At 34.8% G+C, this 20,351-nt stretch overlaps 1 protein-coding gene across 1 annotated transcript in view; it reads left to right on the forward strand.

Moving 5' to 3' along the window:
- The window catches only part of MSH3 (mutS homolog 3), a 132,534-nt gene that overhangs the window by 70,531 nt on the left and 41,652 nt on the right, over positions 1 to 20,351 (forward strand). Inside the window, exons 14-18 of the mRNA XM_054578546.1 lie at positions 4,093 to 4,280; positions 5,064 to 5,232; positions 10,789 to 10,853; positions 13,237 to 13,353; positions 18,139 to 18,246. Coding sequence (XP_054434521.1) covers positions 4,093 to 4,280; positions 5,064 to 5,232; positions 10,789 to 10,853; positions 13,237 to 13,353; positions 18,139 to 18,246 — 647 coding nt within the window. The remainder of the gene's footprint in view (positions 1 to 4,092; positions 4,281 to 5,063; positions 5,233 to 10,788; positions 10,854 to 13,236; positions 13,354 to 18,138; positions 18,247 to 20,351) is intronic.

A 20,351-nucleotide genomic window follows, 5' to 3' on the forward strand; every position in this document is an offset into this window, starting at 1 on the left:
ACACCATACACAAGAATAAACTCAAAATGGATTAAAGACTTAAATGTTAGACTCAAAAACCATGAAAATCCTAGAAGAAAACATAGGCAGTGAAATCTCAGACACTTCTTGTAGGAGTATTTTTTCTGATATATCTCCTCTGGCAAGGGAAACAACAACAAAATAAATGGGACTACATCAAAATAAAAAGGTTTTGCACAGCAAAGGAAACCATCAACAAAATGAACAGACAATCCACTGAATGGGAGAACAGCTAATGAGACATCTGATAAAAGGTTGATATCCAAAATTTATAAAGAACTTGTAAAACTCAACACCCACCAAAAAAAAACAATCCAAATAAAAAACAGGCAAAGGATCTGAATAGACACCACCCCAAGGAGGACTTACAGATGGTCAATAGAAATACGAAAAGATGCCCAATGTCATTAATCATCAGAGAATGCAAATTAAAACCACAATGAGATATCACCTCATATCTATCAGAATGGCTATCATCAGTAAATCAACAAACAAGTGTTGGAGAGGATGTGGAGGAAGGGAAGCCTTGTGCCCTGTTGGTGGGAATGCAGACTGGTGCAGCCACTGTGGAAAGTGATATGGAGTTAACTGAAAAAATTAAAAATGGAACTGCCTTATGACCCAGTGATTCTACTTCTGGGAATATATCTGAAGAAATCCTAAACACTATTGAAAGAATATATGCACCCCTATGTTTATTGCAGTGTTATTTACAGTAGCCAAGACTTGGAAGCAGCACAAATACCTGCCCATCAGTGGATAAATGGATAAAAAATTTGTACTATGCCCTGGCTGGGTGCCTCATTTGGTCAGAGCATCGTCCCAATACACCAAGGTTGTGGGTTTGATTCCCTGGTCAGGGCACACACAAGAATCATTCAATGAATGCACAAATAAAGTGGAACAACAAATTATTTTTTTTTGAAGCTGTGGTATATTTATACAATGAAATACTACTTGGGTGTAAAAAAGAAGAAAATGTTATTCTTTGTGACAGCATGATGGACCTGGAGAACATTATGCTAAGTGAAATAAGCCAGTCACAGAAAGACAAATATCATATGTTTTCACTCATATGTGGAATCTATAAACAAAATAAACTAACACACAAAATAGAAACAGACTCATAGAGAAGAGACTGACAGCTAGTTTTCAGAGGGGAGAGGGGTTGTGGGGCTTGGTGAAAAAGACGAAGGGATTAAGCAAAAAAAAACAACCCACAAAAAGCCCTCATAGACACAGCCAACAGTATGCTGATTACCTGAGGGAAAGGGGGGTGAGGGAGCTAGAAGAGGGCACAGTGGGAATAAAGGCTGATGGAAGGAGACTTGACTTGGGGCGTGAACACACAATACAATATACAGATGATGTATTACAGAATTGTATACCTGAACCTATATAATTGTATTAACCAATGTCACCTGAATAAATTCAATAAAAATTAAATAAATAAATATTTTCTTTAGAATTTTCTTATTCCATTGTCTTCTAGTTTCTACTATTGTTGCATAGTATAAAGTCATTCTGATTCTTGATTCTTTGTGTGATTCTTTCTCTTCTTACTTTTTTCCACCCCTCTGGAAAGTAGACGATTTTCCCATTGTTCCCAGTGTTCTAAAAGTTCATGATGATTTGTCTTGATGCACTATTTTCATTCATTGCATTGGGCCATTTCAATATGCCAACTTAAATCCTGATGTTCAGGGAAATTTTCCTGAATTGTTTTAATGATTATTTCTTTCTTTCTGGGTTCTATTATTTGAAATAATTAAACTTCCTGAACTGAATATCTAACTTTCTTCTGTATTTTCCATCTCTTTATACTTTTGCTTAACCTTCTTGGGGATTTTGTCACCTTTATCTTCTATCTCTTCCATTGAATTTTTCATTTCTACTATCGTAGTTTAGTTTATAAGAACCTTTGCTTATTGTTCTGTTAATGTTTTTATTTCCCACAGTATCCCATTTTTGTTTCGTGCTGGAAATACTGTTTAACTGGGAATATTATTATTTTTATTATTACTACTTAGAATCTTTCTTTTATCTGCATAGGCTCTATTCCCATCAGGTTTTATTGATTGATTGTTTTGGTCTTTGCATTTCATATTAGGATTTTTTATCTGATATCTGATCATTTTTTAAGAGTTGAAGGGGAAAACGCCTCTAGGAAGGCCTTTGTAGTTTAATGTTACTTGCAAAATATTAGGTGAACTATGGAGTGAACTAGCTGGCTCATTTATTTGGAGAACTGCTATGGTATCTGTAGAATTTTCGTCTTGGGCTTGTGACATTCCCCAAAGACTCTTCCAGCCTCCTGACTAGCTAACAATATTCTGGGAGCTGGATGGGGACAAGCAGGAATCTCGGTGTTCCAGTCGGAACTGTTCTTTTCATCCCCTGCTATTGGTTGTACCCTCATCCTTCATGATGCCTGGAGCTGATTCAGGGAGCCTAAAACTAGTCTTCTGTAGGATGGGAGAGTTGTGCTTGCTCAGTGGCATGGCGGGAAATAGGAGACGGAGGGATTTAATTGCTTTTTAAATCATTTTTAACCAATTCTTTTCCACCTGCCTCCCCCCAGGTTTCACTTCCAAAGGTAATTTGTGCCACCAGTTACCGAATGTTTTAGGATTCTTGGTGTAACTGAAGTTGGGTCCTAGTTTTCCTTAGGGCCAGTTTATGATTAAAATATTTTGAGTCTTCTGAGTCAATTACCACTTATCTCTTTACTTTAGAACTTCTCAGATGATGCTGCTATTGTCTTTTCTCCTAGTTATTCTTGTGTTGTTATGCCTTTTTAAATAGTCTTTGACTGTAGTTTCAAAATAGAGTGAAATTAGATGCACATGTGTAGCCTGTTCTCTTTTTCAGAAGCTCCAGTGTAAAAAGTATTCATGCTCATGTGAAAGATTGCAACAATGTACATGGGTATCAACAGAGCAAAGTCTTGCTGTACCATCCCCATGTACCCACAACCCAGAATAAATTAAATGTATGCTTTTCCAGAGAGTTTTTATTGATATTTTTATTTCTATAGAATAATGCATATAATGTAAAGAATCACAAATGAAATTTTACTGTGTAAGTATACATAGTATATATATACTATGTATATTTAATATATGTTGCAATTATGAAATTTCATATCAATTTGTACATTAGTATGTACACATGCCTGAATTTTTAGAACTGTTTTATACACTGTATTTTTTTCTAAAATCTCATATACTGGATATTGGCTTCTTAGTCATCTTTTTAATATTATTATATTACTATAAAGTTACTATATTACAATTTACTATAAATATTCAGATACACATATTTTCATTACTTATGATAGTATATGTTTAGTTAAATTCTTAAAAGTATAATTGCTTAGTCAAAGGATATTTATACTTTTTTATTATGATGATATGCCAAACTGTCTTTCAAAAAGGTTATCTCTCTATGAATAGTATATAAAAGTGTCTTTTTTAAAATACTCTGTGTGACATGGTTATTATCAAGCTTTAAAATTTTTGGCATTTTGATACATGAAAAATGCTATCCTGTATTTTTAATTTGCTTGTCCTAATTATATGTGAGGTTAATCATGTGCTTATTGGACATTCTTTTTTTATGAGCTGCACATTCAGTTCAGTTAGCTGTTATTTTTTGGATTATTCATCTCCCTGTAAGATTTGTAAGAGCTCATTATATTTGGGGGAATTGTGTCCTTTATCTCTCATATGTTGTACAGCCATTTCCCCGGAATTATCCTTTATATTTTTGATGTTTTACTCTAGTTTTGCTATGTGGTCAATGTATTTGAAAATGAAAATATATTGAGCAAGTATTGGCCTTGCTATCCCTATCTCAAATTATTTTCTTTATAGCTTTAGAATATTATTTTATAAAGTGTTTAAACTATCGATTTAACATTTAGAAGGCATAAACAGTACTTATTTTAATTAACTAGTTAATAGAATAAATTAAAACTTTTATTCTGATTCTAACTTTAAATAGATCACTAATTAAATTTTATTTTCATGTATTATACGCTATTTAGGTAAAATTTATTTCTACTTTCAGTGTTCCACCAAAGAATTCTTCTTGATTGTCAAAACCCTGTGTCACCTGAAGTCAGAATTTCAAGCATTAATACCCGCTGTTAATTCCCATGTACAGTCAGACTTGCTCCAGACATTTCTTTTAGAAATTCCCGAATTCCTCAGTCCAGTGGAGCATTACTTAAAGATACTTAATGAACAAGCTGCCAAGTAAGTAGCAGGCTCTTAGTTCGTTCTTTCCAGCAGTGGAAGTTTTAATTTGCTCATCCTAATGCATTTGCCATTTGATGTGTGGATTCTTAAGCTTCACTGAAAGTCATGGAAGAAGTAGCATGTGAAATTAGAATTGTGATTGGATACTAAAGGTATCCAATATATATATTTGTATTTTTTTACTTTTTAGAATTGGGGATAAAACTGAATTATTCAAAGACCTTTCTGACTTCCCTTTAATAAAAAAGAGGAAGGATGAAATTCAAGGAGTTACTGACAAGATCCAAATGTATTATAACTAGAAGTAACACTTTGCTGTCTAAAATTTAGGCAGTTCATCACCTAGGACAGATGTAGTACTTACTCAGGTATCAAATGATGAAAATACAAAGTTTGGAAAGAGCAAGCACATCCAGGGAGGGTTTGCCTTATATTTAGAAAGTGCAAAAACAAAGTTATCCCTTAATAAATAGTCATTTTACAACTCATCCCCCAGAGAACTCTATATAAAAGACAGGATTTGACAGTGTTTATGTTTGAGTTTATTTTCTGAATAGGCAGACAACGAATATTTAAATCCTTTAGTTTTACCATTGGAATCATGAACTTACAAAACAAAAATGATGTTAGGGTAACTTTATCTGTCTTCAAAGAAATTAAGAAACTTACCCATAAATATTTAGTGGCAGTTTTCCATTTTGCATTTTAATCATGCTGTGAAAAATAACTGGTACAAGTCATATGCTTCAATATATATATTTGTATTTTTTTACTTTTTAGAATTGGGGATAAAACTGAATTATTCAAAGACCTGTCTGACTTCCCTTTAATAAAAAAGAGGAAGGATGAAATTCAAGGAGTTACTGACAAGATCCAAATGCATCTGCAAGAAATACGAAAAATACTGAAAAATCCTTCTGCACAATATGTGACAGTATCAGGACAGGAGGTAATGTTAAAATTTTTATTTGCATTAGATTTCCTCAGTAAAAAAGCTGTTTTAAACTGTAAATAAAAATAGGATAGGGTGAAAACATTTTTTTCAGATTTTCAGTTTTATTCCTTAGAAATATGTTGTAATACCTTGTTTGGATAAGAATTATTTTAATAAATATTTTGTTTGTTATCTACTATAGTAATAAACTTGGTAAAATCATGCACCTTAATGTTACATGTACTTTAATATTATCTGTTGAAATTACACTATAGACCCCTGGCGAGATAGCTGAGTTGGTTGGAGCATCATCCAAATGCACCAAGGTTGTGGGTTCAGTTGCGGTCAGGGCCGATACAAGAACCAGCCAATGAATGCATGAATAAGTGGAACAAGAAATCAATGTCTGTCTCTCTTTCTTCTTTCCTATCTCTCTCTATCAAAACAATTTAAAAAAAATTATAGAAAACCTTGATTATTCTAAATAGTATCTTATAGAATTAACTTACCCTAAATCGAGGAGAAAGAAGTTAGTCTTTGGTTCCTTGCTTGCAGATGATGAAGTGATACAAAGTGAACCACCTGCATTGATTGCATCACACAGTGGTTAAATGGCAGGGCATCCTCCGAAGTGAGGAGTAGAGGTGCTAAAGGACAGAAAGCAAAAAACAAAAACCAAAACTATGGTGAATACCTACATTAGTGAACCTTCCATAGGATTATGGTGCTGTTTAGAATGTTGTTGTTATGTGTACCTCTGTTTAAAGTTTGATATTAATTCTGAATGAGAACCACTAAAAACTATGCTTTCTAAGTGTGGTTGTTTCTTTTGGTCCTGTTCTGAGGCTTGAGGCATGCATGCCTCTTCTAGATCTTTGTTTAATAAAAGATAAAGATTCTAATGGAGGAATTTGAGAAATTCTACTCTGTTAAAATAGCAAATTAAGATATTTGTGAATAACTTCTATAAAGTGAACATTTTATTTGGGATTTTAAAAGTAGATTTTTTTTTTTTCCTAAGGGAGAACAGCTTTCAAATCAAATATTAGATATTTACATCGCTTTGTATATTTAGCCAAAAGGCTGTTGAGTTATATGATTATTTGAAATAAGAACCTCTGTAGTAAATTATAATGTTTGTTAATCCAATGCCATTTAATAGGCTTATGATTAAGCCAGCTTGCCTTCTGGACTAAAATTAGTAAGATGTTATACTGAGGCAGACATTTTACGGTACATTCCACGTACCTCTATATAACAGAAAAATTATTTGACAGTATTTATATTTCATTTTCTTCCCTGAACAGGCAAATGCCAAATATTTAATTGTATGTCTTGGTTGCAACATAGAATCACGACCTTACAAAGTGACAAGTGATCTTAATGCCACTGTTTATTGAAATGAGATGATCAAAACTGCTTAGTAACATTAATAAAAGATATGTAGTAGAATAGTGGTCACCTGCTATTGCAGGGGGGAAAGCTGAGGTTAAGCACCAATTCTGGCGCTCGCACGCTGTGGGACCATGGAAGGGCACCTGTGTCGTGAGACAGACGTGAAGACCAATTGTGTTAAAAATACAGGGATGTGCTTTCTAATTGTAAAGCACTACACAATGTTACTCATATAATAATAATAATAGTCATATAGTTACCATTTATCAACCGCTTATTAAAGTCTAGAACTGTTTCTAAGTGCTTTGCATATATTGTATAATTTAATTGTTGTAACAATGCAAGAAGGGGCTACTCCAGTTTTGCTGGGAAGAAAACTGGAGTAGGTAGGTAAATTACCCTCGTCAAGCCCAGTTCCATCCCAGCTCTGCCTGACTCTGGTGTTGCTACCATGTCATTATCTGTCTCCACTCACAGATACTAACTCAAGGGATTATCAATGTCATGGATTTTATTTGGTAAAATCCAGACATTCTAGAGCTCATACTATTCAAACTAAAATAAAGCTTAAATCTTGAGAAGACAGTCCTGGATTCAGTAGGCAGTTTTTAAGTAAAAATGATCAGGAATTCATAAAGGATACTGTATTAGTTGTTCTTTATCAGTGTAGCATTGAAGCTTAAGAAAAAGCATGGAGATGAAGTGATTGGGTTACAAATGATTAGGGAGCAAGGTAGATTATACTTTACTTAACCTTTACTAGGTTAAAGTGATGAATTTGAATCAAGAAATTTCTTAGTTATTAACAGTAGGATGGAGTTGCATTGATTTTTTAAAACCTTTAGAATTTTAATAGTACAAATTAAAGTAGAATCACATTTTCAACATTTTTGAGAATTAATGATTCTGTTCATTAAATGAGCACCAAATGAATTCTAAAAATTCAGCATTGTTATAATCAAATACTGTTAAAAAATTATACTAAAGGTATTAGCAGATTATTTTGAAATACTTAAAGAACTAAGAACAAACTTCATCAAATATACTTACCTCTGAGAAGTGAAGGAGGAAGGGAGGAAAGCACTTATTTTATATACATGTGTTTCTATTTTATACTTTTTTTCTGTCTAAAGTTTTACTTCTATACAATAACTTTTGTAATAATTTTTATAATCCTATTTATAGCAGTCCCACATGGTACATGGATCTTATTATCACTTAAAATAGACATGTAGACAGACTGTCAAGCCAGGATTACTTTTGAGAACATTCATTTTTTTCACTGCTGTTTGAGGTTTTTATACACTCATTAGAATACAAAGCCTTATTGACTGACTCTGAAAGTATTTGTTTATAAGGAAACAGCGAAAGCAGAAACTTACATAGCTTTACATAGTTCACTGCTTCTGTGATAGTCTCATATTTTATGTATATAGAGAATTCTCTCAACTTCGAATTAAATATGGAATGGTATTGGGGTGATATTTAGATTTGAGGCAGTATTGATAAGTACTATTCTTCAGGAAAAGGAAAGAAATTTGGGAGAAAATCTTTAGAAAAATTGTGTTAATGCAAAGCATGCAGCATATCCAAATATTTGCTTAGTGTGTTTAAGATGTGGAAAGCATTCTCTGTTAAATCTTCTACATTAAAAACAAACAACCAACCAGTTGAAAATACTTGAGAGAGTGAGGAAAAAAGGGGAGAGGATTGGAGTAAGTGTGGTGTTGGGGAAGACAGAAAGCAGTTTCTGAGTTAAGAATTTCAGCCAACTTAGCAACGATGCCAGCCCAGTGATACCACAGGCCATAGTTGGAGTAACAGTACCTGACATTTAACCAAGGCGGAACTGGGTCAGGAGAAACATGTGAAAGATCATTAGAACAAACCAAGGCAGACTTCTCACACCAACACCTAAGAAGCAAAGTCAGGACCTGCAAAGCAGGGAGGGTTGCTGTGAGAACTCTCAGATTTCTGAAATATATATTAATTTCCCACTTTAGTTGGTTTTCTTTTCTTTAGTAATAAAACCTTTAAATAAAAGGCCTCTATGCTCATTCTTAGAATGTCTGTAAAAGGCAATAGAGAATTTCCTCTTCCATAAGCAGTGTAGGAGGGGAAAAAAAAACTCCTAGTTGATGACAGTTCTGAGGAGAAACACAGGCTGAGAACCTCTGATGACTGCAAGAAAAAAAGGGGGAACACAGGGCCAGCACCTACCTGAGGAAGTGACGCAGGAGTTTAACAAGCAGGAGGGCCTGTGGGCTTTCCTGACTCTCACTCTGTCTTCCATCTGTGTTGGTTCTGCATGTGGCTTTCTTGAGGGGCTCTGGTCCTTAGGGTAAATAAACCCTTGATACTTACAGACTGAAGAGTTTTACTCCAAACTATTTATAAGCTGCTCCAAAGGGCTGTGATAATAACCACAGTCTTGACATAAAAAGCCAGTTTGTAATGCACATAAGACACAGATTTGGCAAATTACTTCAAATTACTTGAGCAAACCAATCTAGCTGGCTGCCCAGTGACCTCACTGAGGCAGTTCGGGCTTCTTTTCAAAATGTCCACCATCCCTTAGTCACTCTGATAGTGCTCTGTGTTAGTAATTTTGATCTAATGTGTCTTTCCCAAATGTCAGTGATCCAGTCTGTTCCCAATTTTTCAGTTTGGCTTTGGTGTAGATAGCTCTTCCCAGAATTATTTTATCAAAAGACCAATATGTATACTCACAGAACATTTAAAAATAATATTTGAGCAGAGTTTTTTTTTTAAATATTTTATTTATTTATTTTTAGAGAAGGGGAAAGGAAGGAGAAAGAGGGAGAGAAACATCGATGTGTGGTTGCCTCTCATGCACTCACTACGGGGGGACCTGGCCCGCAACCAAGGCATATGCCTTGACTGAGAATCGAACTGGTGACCCTCTCGTTCATAGGTCTGCACTCAGTCCACTGAGCCACACCAGCCAGGGCTAAGCAGAATTTTTTTTAAGCATAAAGTGCTTTTATCTTTCCCATCCATGATGTTTATTTTGTGTTTTTTACCCTTACTTTTTGTAGCCAAAGTGGACTTTTTTTTGGACTCTTGACTCTTAACTAACTGGATGTGGCAAATTTGAAATTGTTAATTCCTTTCTATACAAGAGGACACCATTACTTAACAAAATTTTTACTAAGAATGTAAATTCTTAAAATGAACTATTCATTCTTATTATAATTACTGTAAAAGCTACAGTGTTTCTGGTGAAAGAAAAGTAAACTCAAGAGCCTGGCCAATACTACTAATAATGGGCATACTGTAAATACTTGAAACGTTACACAACTGATTGGTGTGAAAAAGTTCCTACGGCCATCTCAAAATCAGTGGTGCCCACAGAGCTTCTGAGTTCCATCCTGTACAAAATAAGTTTATTTATTTGAATAAAACATTGAATTTCATTGCAATAATATCGGAGTATGATCAGGAAGACAAGATGATATATAACGAATGCTAAAAATGAGAGGTGTGAAAGAGCTTGATTTTATTGGCTTCCTGGCTGATTTCAGAAAAGCTGTCTTGTAGAGAGCACAGTTAGATCTATGAAGATATGGTTCATGTAAGTGAAAACTTAACGTGCTCATGGGAAGAAATGTACTCCTCAGTAGTTGGGGTGGTCAGTGCTTTTTTCATGAAGATACTTTTAGAGGACTTAGGTTCCTTAGATAAAATCTGATAATAAATCTTCTTCTGTTCAGAATAGGGGAGGGGCCGTATTGCAAACTTGTATACCATCTAATAATTGAACACCTAAAAATTTTATGTGCTTAGAAATTCATTCTTATTACTGAGTAATAGAATTCTTAAGATAAGTGGGTACTAATAAATGATATAGGTCATTAATGAAAAAAAATCACCATTCATAGTATGCACAAAACAGTGTTATAAAGTGCCAAATTATCTCCTTTGTTACAAACTTACTGCTCATTACAAATTGTACTTTATCTCAAGTATTGGAACCCTAATTAATAATATTTGATTCTATGGATATATATAAACTCTCCCAAGAACAATACTGGATTTATTTTGATTGTTGAGAATAGTATTTACTATTTATAATTAATATTTAGCATAATTTTGAGGAAGTTTAAAATATGCTTAATCATTTAAATATCTAATTTTTATTTATGTTTGTTTTAGTTTATGATTGAAATAAAGAACTCTGCTGTATCTTGTATACCAACTGATTGGATTAAAGTTGGAAGGTAGGTTTAAAAATATATATTTTTAAATTAACATGAATTATAATAACATTTGTATATCTGACTGATAATAAGCACATTCTTGACATAAGAAGCCATTTGTACCCTTCAGGGTTTTTTTAAATGGAAATTTAGCCAAAGAAAAAATTATTTTTCGTTCTTTTTATCATTAATTTAAAATGTTTTCCCAAGGGGTATTTTATTAATAAACATTTGTTTCCGTGTTTTGTAAATTACTGGGTTTTTTTGTTTTTTTTTTTTTACCTCAGAGTACACTTTAAATACATGAAAGAAAAAAGTTGAGGAATCTTCAGTTCTAAGATTAATTTGGTTGCTTGCATTTCTTGATGAATGCTGTACTTGACATTTCTTTTATGAAGCTGAAATTTCATTTTCTAGTTCACTGAGCTATGCATTTCTTTATTTCTCAATGCTTTCCATGGCACATAGTTAAAATAGTTCATTACATCATTTTTTTGAGTTATATCATGAATTAATGAAAATAAATTAATCAGAAACCAAATTAGAGAACTGCAGTGAGACTATGCCTTTTTCCTTGGTTAGGCATTAATCCCCCGGGGGGAGGGGGGTTCATTTAGAGAAGTGGTATTAGAGAAGTGTTCCCTCCTGTGAGTAGTGTCCTTTGTGGGATATTTATTGCTACTGTTATTAATTTGTTTGCATGAATTTGAAATGAAAGTGTTACATTTGCCTTAGATAGTAGAAGAGTGACTACAGCTGGTGATGGTATGAAAGAACTCTGTTTAGAATGGAAGAAAAATCTTGACATGATGTGTGAATTAATTTATTATTTTAATTAAGAAGTTATTATCCATTGCCACTGTCAAAGGATGCTGAGGACACAGTTGTGTGTTTCTTTGGCTGTAAATACCATCCTTTTTTTTTTTTTTTTCCCCTGTTACCAGAAGCTGTAATTGGCATTGGAGTATTGTTGATTTTAGGAGACACTGTTTTCTTTTTGCAGGCATTTTTTCCTCTATTTACTTTTGTCCTATACTACAGCTAATGAGTGGAAATATGCTTTATGAAGAGAAATTACTAGAAATCATATTAGCCTATGCAGAACAATAACTGAAATGTCTCATTAAATGGGTTTTGTTAGAAGAGAAAACTGTGATAAATATGTTTGCATAGAAAGCTAGATGACATAAGTTAAAAGCAACAGGCAAGGCATAAATCAATGCCAGCATCTTTTGAACATTCAGTGATGTAAATTGAAAGAATAAATAAGATGGTTTGGGGGAGGTTCATTATAATTTTTAATCTGTTGTTTGGCCATCGGAGTCCTGGCAGGGGTAGGTTAGAACACCATTGGTTGGATTTTGAATGTGAAAAGGTTACCCCTAGTCCAGTAATTTGCCAAATTAAAGATAACTGTGACAATGTATTACAGGAGTGGGCAGCAGAGTACACTCTGTCATCACCTGCTTATCACTCAACCCTGACATGTTGAAGGTTCCATCATAGTAACAACATCAACATCAGTAACAACCACCATGACCACCACAGAACAAGTCCTAATATTGAGTACTAATGATGATGTACTGTTACTACTATCTGTTTGATTCTCTCAGCAGTACCTAGGAGTATATGCTATTATTATGCCCATTTTACAGTTGAGGAAAGTGATGTGTGGAGGTCAGTAATATTTACCTACACTCATACAGCTAGCAAGTAAGTGGCAGAGTTGGGGCCTTGGCCCAGGTTCTGTGACTGGGGGCCCATGGCATCCTCCGTTGTGCTCTACAGCTTCTCGATGGAGCAGAGATTATATGCAAGCTCAGAGAAGGAGCACATGGTATTTCTTTCTATCCAGGGTGACTGTGAATCTATACAGTTAGATCATGAGACCTCTTTGCCTCCTGAATTAATGCATTGCTGTTCTTTATAATGCTTTATATATTTTTTTCCACTGAAATGCTTTAATGATACAGAAAAGTATAAAATATAAAGAATTATATGGCCTTCACTAATGTATCCACCTCTGAGCTTTGTCAGGACTTTTTTTTGCCATATTTGCTTCTGACTTTTTTTAAGCATTCATTTTCATTTAGTATAATTTAAAGAAAAAAGCTTTCTGCTTAGGAAATAAAAATTCTAAACTTTGACTTTGCCATATGCATATAACTTGAAATGCATTTTAAAAGCTTCCCAAACAAAGTCCTATGAACTCCAAATACTTTATTTTCAACAAAGATCTTTGGAATCAATAGAGGTCATGGCCATAGTTAAAGAATGTTCTCTATTTACAGCTATTTACTTTCAAGGCTCATCAGAGAATAATAAATAACTACTTAAATTTTTATGAAGAGATGGCATTTCTTAGTAATCTTGATTTCCTATTTTTGTTTTCTCCCTCTTCTAGCACAAAAGCTGTGAGCCGCTTTCACTCTCCCTTTATTGTAGAAAATTACAGACGCTTGAATCAGCTCCGGGAGCAACTAGTCCTTGACTGCAATGCTGAATGGCTTGATTTTCTAGAGTGAGTTTATAATGAAAAATATAATATGACTTTTTGCTATGAGAAATAGACTGGAAAGCCTTTCCGTCCAAAGAAAAGTAGAGATTACTGCTTGTGACCTGCCATAAAATAGTTGAGTACATGTGCTCTCTGATTTTATTTTTAATCCGTTAAATGTAAGCTCATCTTAGTCTTTGGTGAGAGACCAAATACAATGTATTGTTACTAGTCTAACATTTTGTTGCTGAGGATGTTTAATGGAGTCATTTTTATGAAATTCACCTTGAATTTTGTTTACTTTTCTTATATAAAGACTTAACATTTTCAGAGTTGGATAAATATGCGTTAGTTGTTTTGTTTTCTCTCTAAATTTTTATTTTGAAAAAATTTAAATTCATGGGAAAGTTGAAATGAGTACCTATGTACCCCTCACCTAGATTATCAAGTGCTAACATTTTGCTGTATTTGTTTTATATCTCATACACCTTTTTTTCCCTGAAATATTTGAAAGTTTTAGATATTGTTAACACTTCACCCCTAAATACATAAGTATACATTTTCTGAAAATAAAGACATTCTGCTATAAATCTTAGTACCATTATCACATCTAAGACAAAATTAGTATTAATTTAAAAATATATTGAATTACTTCTCTCATTTTTAAATGAAAGATCCAATCAACTTTAATACACTGCGTTTGGTTATTCTGTCTCTTTAGTCTGTTTGAATCTAGAATATTTCCCCGCCTTTATAATGTGAGATTATTTTGGAGAGTCCTTGCCATTGTCTTAAAGGGGACATTGCCAATGTCCCCTGTTCTGGATTTATTAATAGTTGTGTTTATATTGACCAGTTGAAGTCAGCAGTGTGCTGGTAAATGGTTAACAGCTAGCTCCCTGGAAGAGTAGTAGTGTTTGTGGTATTTGCTGATTTCTGTACTGTAAATTCTTTCACCATGACTGATTTTAAGCTACTGTTGAACAGGAGCTGGGAAGAGATGTGCACAATTGACTTTTATGTGTCTGTAGGCACCGGCTCTAAACCACTGTTCAGCTAAGCACTCTAAAGCATACTACCTCATTACTCTTCATAAGAGCAATTAAGTGTTATTATCACCCCCAATTTATAACTGAATAAAATAATATGCAGAAATAAGAAGTTGCTCATCGGCTGAGGATTGGAGCCCAGATTCAAGCCAGCGTTTGTGGCAGTAGGGTCTGCACCCTTTACCCTCAGGCTGTCAGGCCTGCCCATGATGAATTCATAGTCATCTCTCTAAACAGAAGTCTGTCTGTCTTTCTCTTTAAAAACTTGAGCAGTAAATATTCAGTGAGTTTCTTCAGGGAGTTTTATAAGTATAAAGTAACCAGTCTGACAAATGAAAAAAAAAAAAGAACAAAAAAGATACTATGTGACAGTTCTAAAATGTTGGTGTCATCTCTTTTTGTCCAGAAGAGTGTTGAATTATAGGACCAGAAAGAGATTTTAATTTACTTATCCTGAGTCTCTTGAGGTTATCTTGACTAAGAGTCTTGAATCTGGGGATGGAAATTTTGGTTTATTCAGTTCCTTTCTCAATTTACTTTCAATTTCCCATTTTAAGGGTTTTCAGGGCCCTTGAATCTCTTAGTTGCTTTTGCTTTTCCCTTAGTAGGATCACTGAGAACATAAGAATTGGGCTGAACTGACTTCTTTCAGGCTTCAAGGGCCACGGTCTAGGGTTCTGGGATTTGGTGAGGTAATTCATATTTATTCTATTCATAATGTACATGATTTTATAAATCTGGATTATGTTCTCCCTTGCCATTATGCTAGACTAAAGAAAGTCCAGGTTTCCCAGGCTGAAAACTTGGGCATTCTCCTTGATTCTTTGTTCCTTGCTGTTCCTTTATCTGCTATCAAATTTCTGTTTGTTTTTTTCCCTTTGAAATATCTCTTTGATTTGCCACTTCTTCCACTCCTTTTTTCTATTACCCACCATTACCTCATACCTTTCTTACTGTATCAGCCCTCTGCCTGGACCCTTATGCCAAAATAACCCAGGAGAATTCTTCTTTCATCATAGCACCCATCTGATTTAGTTCAGAGCTGCCAAGAGTGAGCCCACATTAAATATGACATATAGGAGATTATGATACTCATATATTGTGAAGTGAAGGATGCAAAACTGTATTAAAGTATGATAAAATTATGTATGTGTAAATTTACATACATGTACAGCATGCAAATCTTTATATTTTTAAAAAGAAAATATATATGCTTATGTCCATTGGTTTATATTTTGGAGAAATGTCTATTCATATATTTATATGTGTTATGTATATAGAGTCTCAGATATTAATTGATTATTTCTGAATGGAAAGATTTCTGGAGATTTTAATTTACTTTGCAAATACATGACTTCAGAAGTTTTTATAATATACATATATTATTTTCAGAATAAGAAAAATATATTAAAGTTTTTATCTTAAAAAGAATACTGACTGAAATTTAGTTAGAGCATTTGCAGTTAGAGCTCCCACTTGAGAACAGCATTGATTGTTATGTAAGCTAATAATTGAGGTGCCAGATGGTATGAATATGATGTCATTTAAAAATTATGAACCTCAATGAACCTGACATCAGAGGATTGAATACCAGCCATACAAGTGTATTTGCCTCTTACTGAGATACTAATTGTTGTGCATTAGTCATATTATTTTTGATCAAAATACTGCAAGAAATCTAGACTGGAAGAAATTTATGACCAGAGCACTCTCTCAAAAAAGTCTCTTCTTTTGTGTTCTGGAAGATGAGCTGTGGATATTGAATAGTCTTCTCAATTTTAAATTCTTTAAAGATTGAATTATAATGTCATATAGTAGCTCAAATAAAAAATATTTTCCAATTTTAAACCTCAGATATCATTGAGTAACATCTGTCATAACAGCTTTAGAACCAAGTGTCTTAGTCTGCTTCCCATGGGTCCAGCAATATATTTTGACCAGAGATTAAATTATATGGTGCTTTGGCTTCGTTCTTAAGTTGGCTGGTGGCTTAGCGGTGGAATTACATGTTGACATAAACCCAGTCTATCAGATTGTTACCTGAATTTGCCCAGTTTTCAGCTGGTAATTTTTCTAAGTATGAATACTGTCTTTGAAATTTGGCAAAGTATAGAAAATAGATAAATACCAAGAAGTCGAACGAGGCTTCATAAGGGTTATGATGATGATGTTTAAGATTGATCATCATTTGTTAGTTTATCGTGACAATATAATTGATGTGAGAAAGAACATTGTTGTCCATATCAAAATAATTACCTTATCCCTCCCTGCTTTTTCTTTTCTTTTTTTTTTTAAATTGGAATTGTCCCTACTGAGAACTATGTCACTCTTTTAAATTCTGGAAATTTAGAATATCATCAGATACAGTTACCCTCAGCCTGGGTAGGAGCAAATGAGGGTTGTGGTGACAATACCTGAGAAAGATGGAGTGAGTGGAAGAAAACTATGGACTCTTTTTAAGTGCCAAAGGCCCTTTGACACTTATAGCCAGAGAGACAAGGGCAGAAACATCACGTGTGGCTGCCCCCTGGCAACAGAGAGAGTGCCAGGATAGGGAGACCAGATGGGTCACTAATTAGAGCAGGGACAGAGTAGGCGCAGTCCAAGGGGTCAATAGGTGGTCAGATTGAAAACTGATGCCAGACCAGGAAGGACAAGGCATAATCACTGGGCAGCCACTTCAGGAGTATTAGGTCCATGCAGCACGTGGCATCTTCAAAACTGAGAGGCATTTTTAAGGTGGCAACTGAGCGCCCCCGTCTGATGCCTGGGGCCAGTCTCCTTTGTGTTGGGAATTTTGCACACTCTTAACACTGTTAGTGGGATTCATGCTATTTGTGTGGACGAACTTTCATTCAGTGAGAAATAGGTAAATGACATTCATTATATTCTCTGTACTCAAAGAAGTATAAAATATACTGTAAATATTTTTTATTTATTTTTAGACAGTAGGGAAGGGAGGGAGAAAGAGAGGGAGAGAAACATCCATGTGCACGAGAAACATCAATTGGTTGCCTCTCGCAAACACCCAGCTGGGAACCTGGCCTGCAACCCAGGCATGTGCAACCTAGACTGGGAATCAAACTGGCGACCCTTTGGTTAGCAGGCTGGTACTCAATCTACTGAGCCACACCAACCAGGGCACAATGACCATTACTTTATAAAAACCAATCTGAAAAATAAATTTCTGTATGCACTATTAATAAGATAACTGCAGATCACTGAGAAAAGTACTTTTCTTCTTACTTGCCTTCAAGGTTATGGGCTAGGTGTTAGGGCTATAATGACAGGTAAATCAGAGGGATGTGGGATCCACCATGGAGAAGCTTCCACTTCGGTGTGAGAGAAAGATCTTGAAACTTACTCCTCGTTTGGATGATGCTATGAAGGAGAGGCACAAAGGGAAGTTCATGGTGTTAGTGAAGCTAAATGAAAATGATCGCTACATTTGTGTTAATTATATCTAAATTGTAATGTCACGGTGAGATGAAATGTGAAGCATGTTATTAAACAGTAGACATTTTTGTATAAAAGTTGTTTTAAATATATATAGTTCTATCCAAATGAAACAGAAAGAAGCCTCAGTAATCAAATTATTATATTAAACAGGAAAGTAGTTCGATGTAATTTCCATCTCTCTTAACTGCTAGTTGTGACTGGTTATTTTGTTTTAGCTTATCTTAGTTAATAAAGTGCTTATTATATGGCTTCTGTAAGTCTGAGAAATCATTTTTGCTCCTTTTTGTGGTTGCTTCTCTAGGAGCTTCAGTGAACATTATCACTCCTTGTGTAGAGCAGTGCATCACCTAGCAACTGTGGACTGCATTTTCTCTCTGGCCAAGGTCGCTACGCAAGGAGATTACTGCAGGTAATATATGTTTTATTTTCCCCCTGTCTCAGTGCTTTAGATCAGATGACATTATCCAATCAGTTTTAGTGTTTTTAATATAAATACTGAAATTACTCAAATATACTGGGCTCTTGGTAAAGGTGAATGTCATATACATAGCTTGATTTAAGATTAAATTCATTTCTTGCTCACTCTATCAGTAAACACAATGAAAGCAAATGTTCACTATAACTCTAAAGGTGAATACAACATATTTCAATTTTTAAGTTTATGTGGTGTCAGTTTTATAAAGGTGCAATCCTTTCATTTGTTACCTTTCACTTAAACACTTTATAATATATTTAACTTTATAAAAGTCTCATTTAAATACCTAAATCAGATGTGTGTGACACTCAAGCTATCAGTCATTCTGAGGCCAGTTGCTCCCTATTGCTGTCAAATTACTCTTCCTTAAGTCTAAAACCGTAAGTCTTGAGCCGCTCTTTTTGCTCAGTTCTTTGTCCTTCAGGCCCACTGGGATTGGGGCTGAGGGGTTGGTAGGAGGTGGGTCCCGCCTTCCAGATCCCCTGGGATGGCTGTCCTGTTCACATAGCTTTTCTGGGCAATGATCTAGGCTCCCAGGGGTCTAGGTTGCCCTACTCCCATGGTGGCACAGTGCCTGGGCCTGCCCCTGGGGGAGGGGCCTCTACTTCCAGGGACGCTCTGTGCTTGGGCTGGCTCCCATGGGCCCCAGGCTGGAATTTCATGCCGGTGGCTCTCTGGGGCTCTCATGGGCGTTGCCCTATATGGGCTCTCTGGGTCTCTTTTATAAGAACTAGCCCATTCATGAGGATTCTGCCCTTATGACATAATCAGCTTCTAATATCATCACATTAGGCATTAGGTTTCAACATATGAATTTGGGAGGGGGCACAGATACTCAGTTTGTGGCTCCAAGCCCCTGTTTTTTGATATATCTAAGAAATATTACAAAGTATTTAACTTGATGGCTTATTGTGAGAACTAAACAGAAAGTACAGAAGAGATATTGTCTATCAGTATCCATGGCACACAGATTTATTAGTAGAAATGTTTTGCTGTTCCTGCTTCCTTCATATCTTGGTTTCCTCTCCAGTTTGTATCAAATATCTTTTTTAACATTTAAATGTCCTCTACACCTAGCATAGTACCCATAGTGGATGTCAAAAATTGTTTGTTTAATGCAAAGCATTTATTTATTTGTGGGAGGAGAGTTGAAGGAATTGACTATCCCATTTATAGACTGAGAATGTACTCAGCTTGCTGTTTTGTTTCATGTTGTTTTGTTGTCCACTTATGTGTGGAGGGTACCTACAGTGTCAGGCGCAATAGTTTTGTTTAAAATAGGATCTTTGCATTTTCATTTTTGCCTAGTTTCTTGTCATTTCAGAAGAGTCAAACAAACAGATTTGCCTAATCAGTCAACTATAGGCATTTTAGAGCTGAAACTTTACATTGCAGTTAATGGGGGAAATTCTATTAATCATCTATAAAATGAGATACATGAATTTACTGTAGTTGAATCTAGTTCTGGAAAAATAAGAGTCTACCTTCAGTTGACTTGATTTCTTCCTTATGTATTGCAATCTTAGTAGGAGTTCTTGTCGCACACGGTTTGTGAAACAAACTCCCTAATGGATTCTGTTTTGAAGTTAAGCAGAGGATTGGCTATGGCCTGCATACTTAGTGTGTTCAGAGAAAGCTTTTTCCATTGAAGAATACTTATGTCTGCCTTATGCCTTCTTATAGTTCTTCAGGTGGTCTTTTGCCATTTGCTGCTGCTCATGCTGTGGGTAGTGGAAAAAGAAGAACATGTATGTGGTTTGCCACAGTACACCAAATTGAAAATTTCATATCTGTGTTTGTATGTATATTTATATGTATATGCAAACATACCTATTACACATAATATATCATTTGCAGTGTGACATGATAATCAGAATCTAGATTTGTTGTCAAAAGGCTTGGCTCTAGCCCACCCTCTGTTACCAACTAGTCATGTACTCCTACTTAAGTCATAAATATCCATATATAAAGTCATAGTAAAGTTATGAATTAATAGGATAAGTCTTAAAGTTGTAGAAATTTTTTATTGAGATACAGTT

The sequence above is a fragment of the Pteronotus mesoamericanus genome, unplaced genomic scaffold, assembly GCF_021234165.1.
Source record: "Pteronotus mesoamericanus isolate MK-2021 breed Mesoamerican mustached bat unplaced genomic scaffold, CSHL_Meso_final contig_50, whole genome shotgun sequence".
NCBI lineage: Eukaryota > Metazoa > Chordata > Mammalia > Chiroptera > Mormoopidae > Pteronotus > Pteronotus mesoamericanus.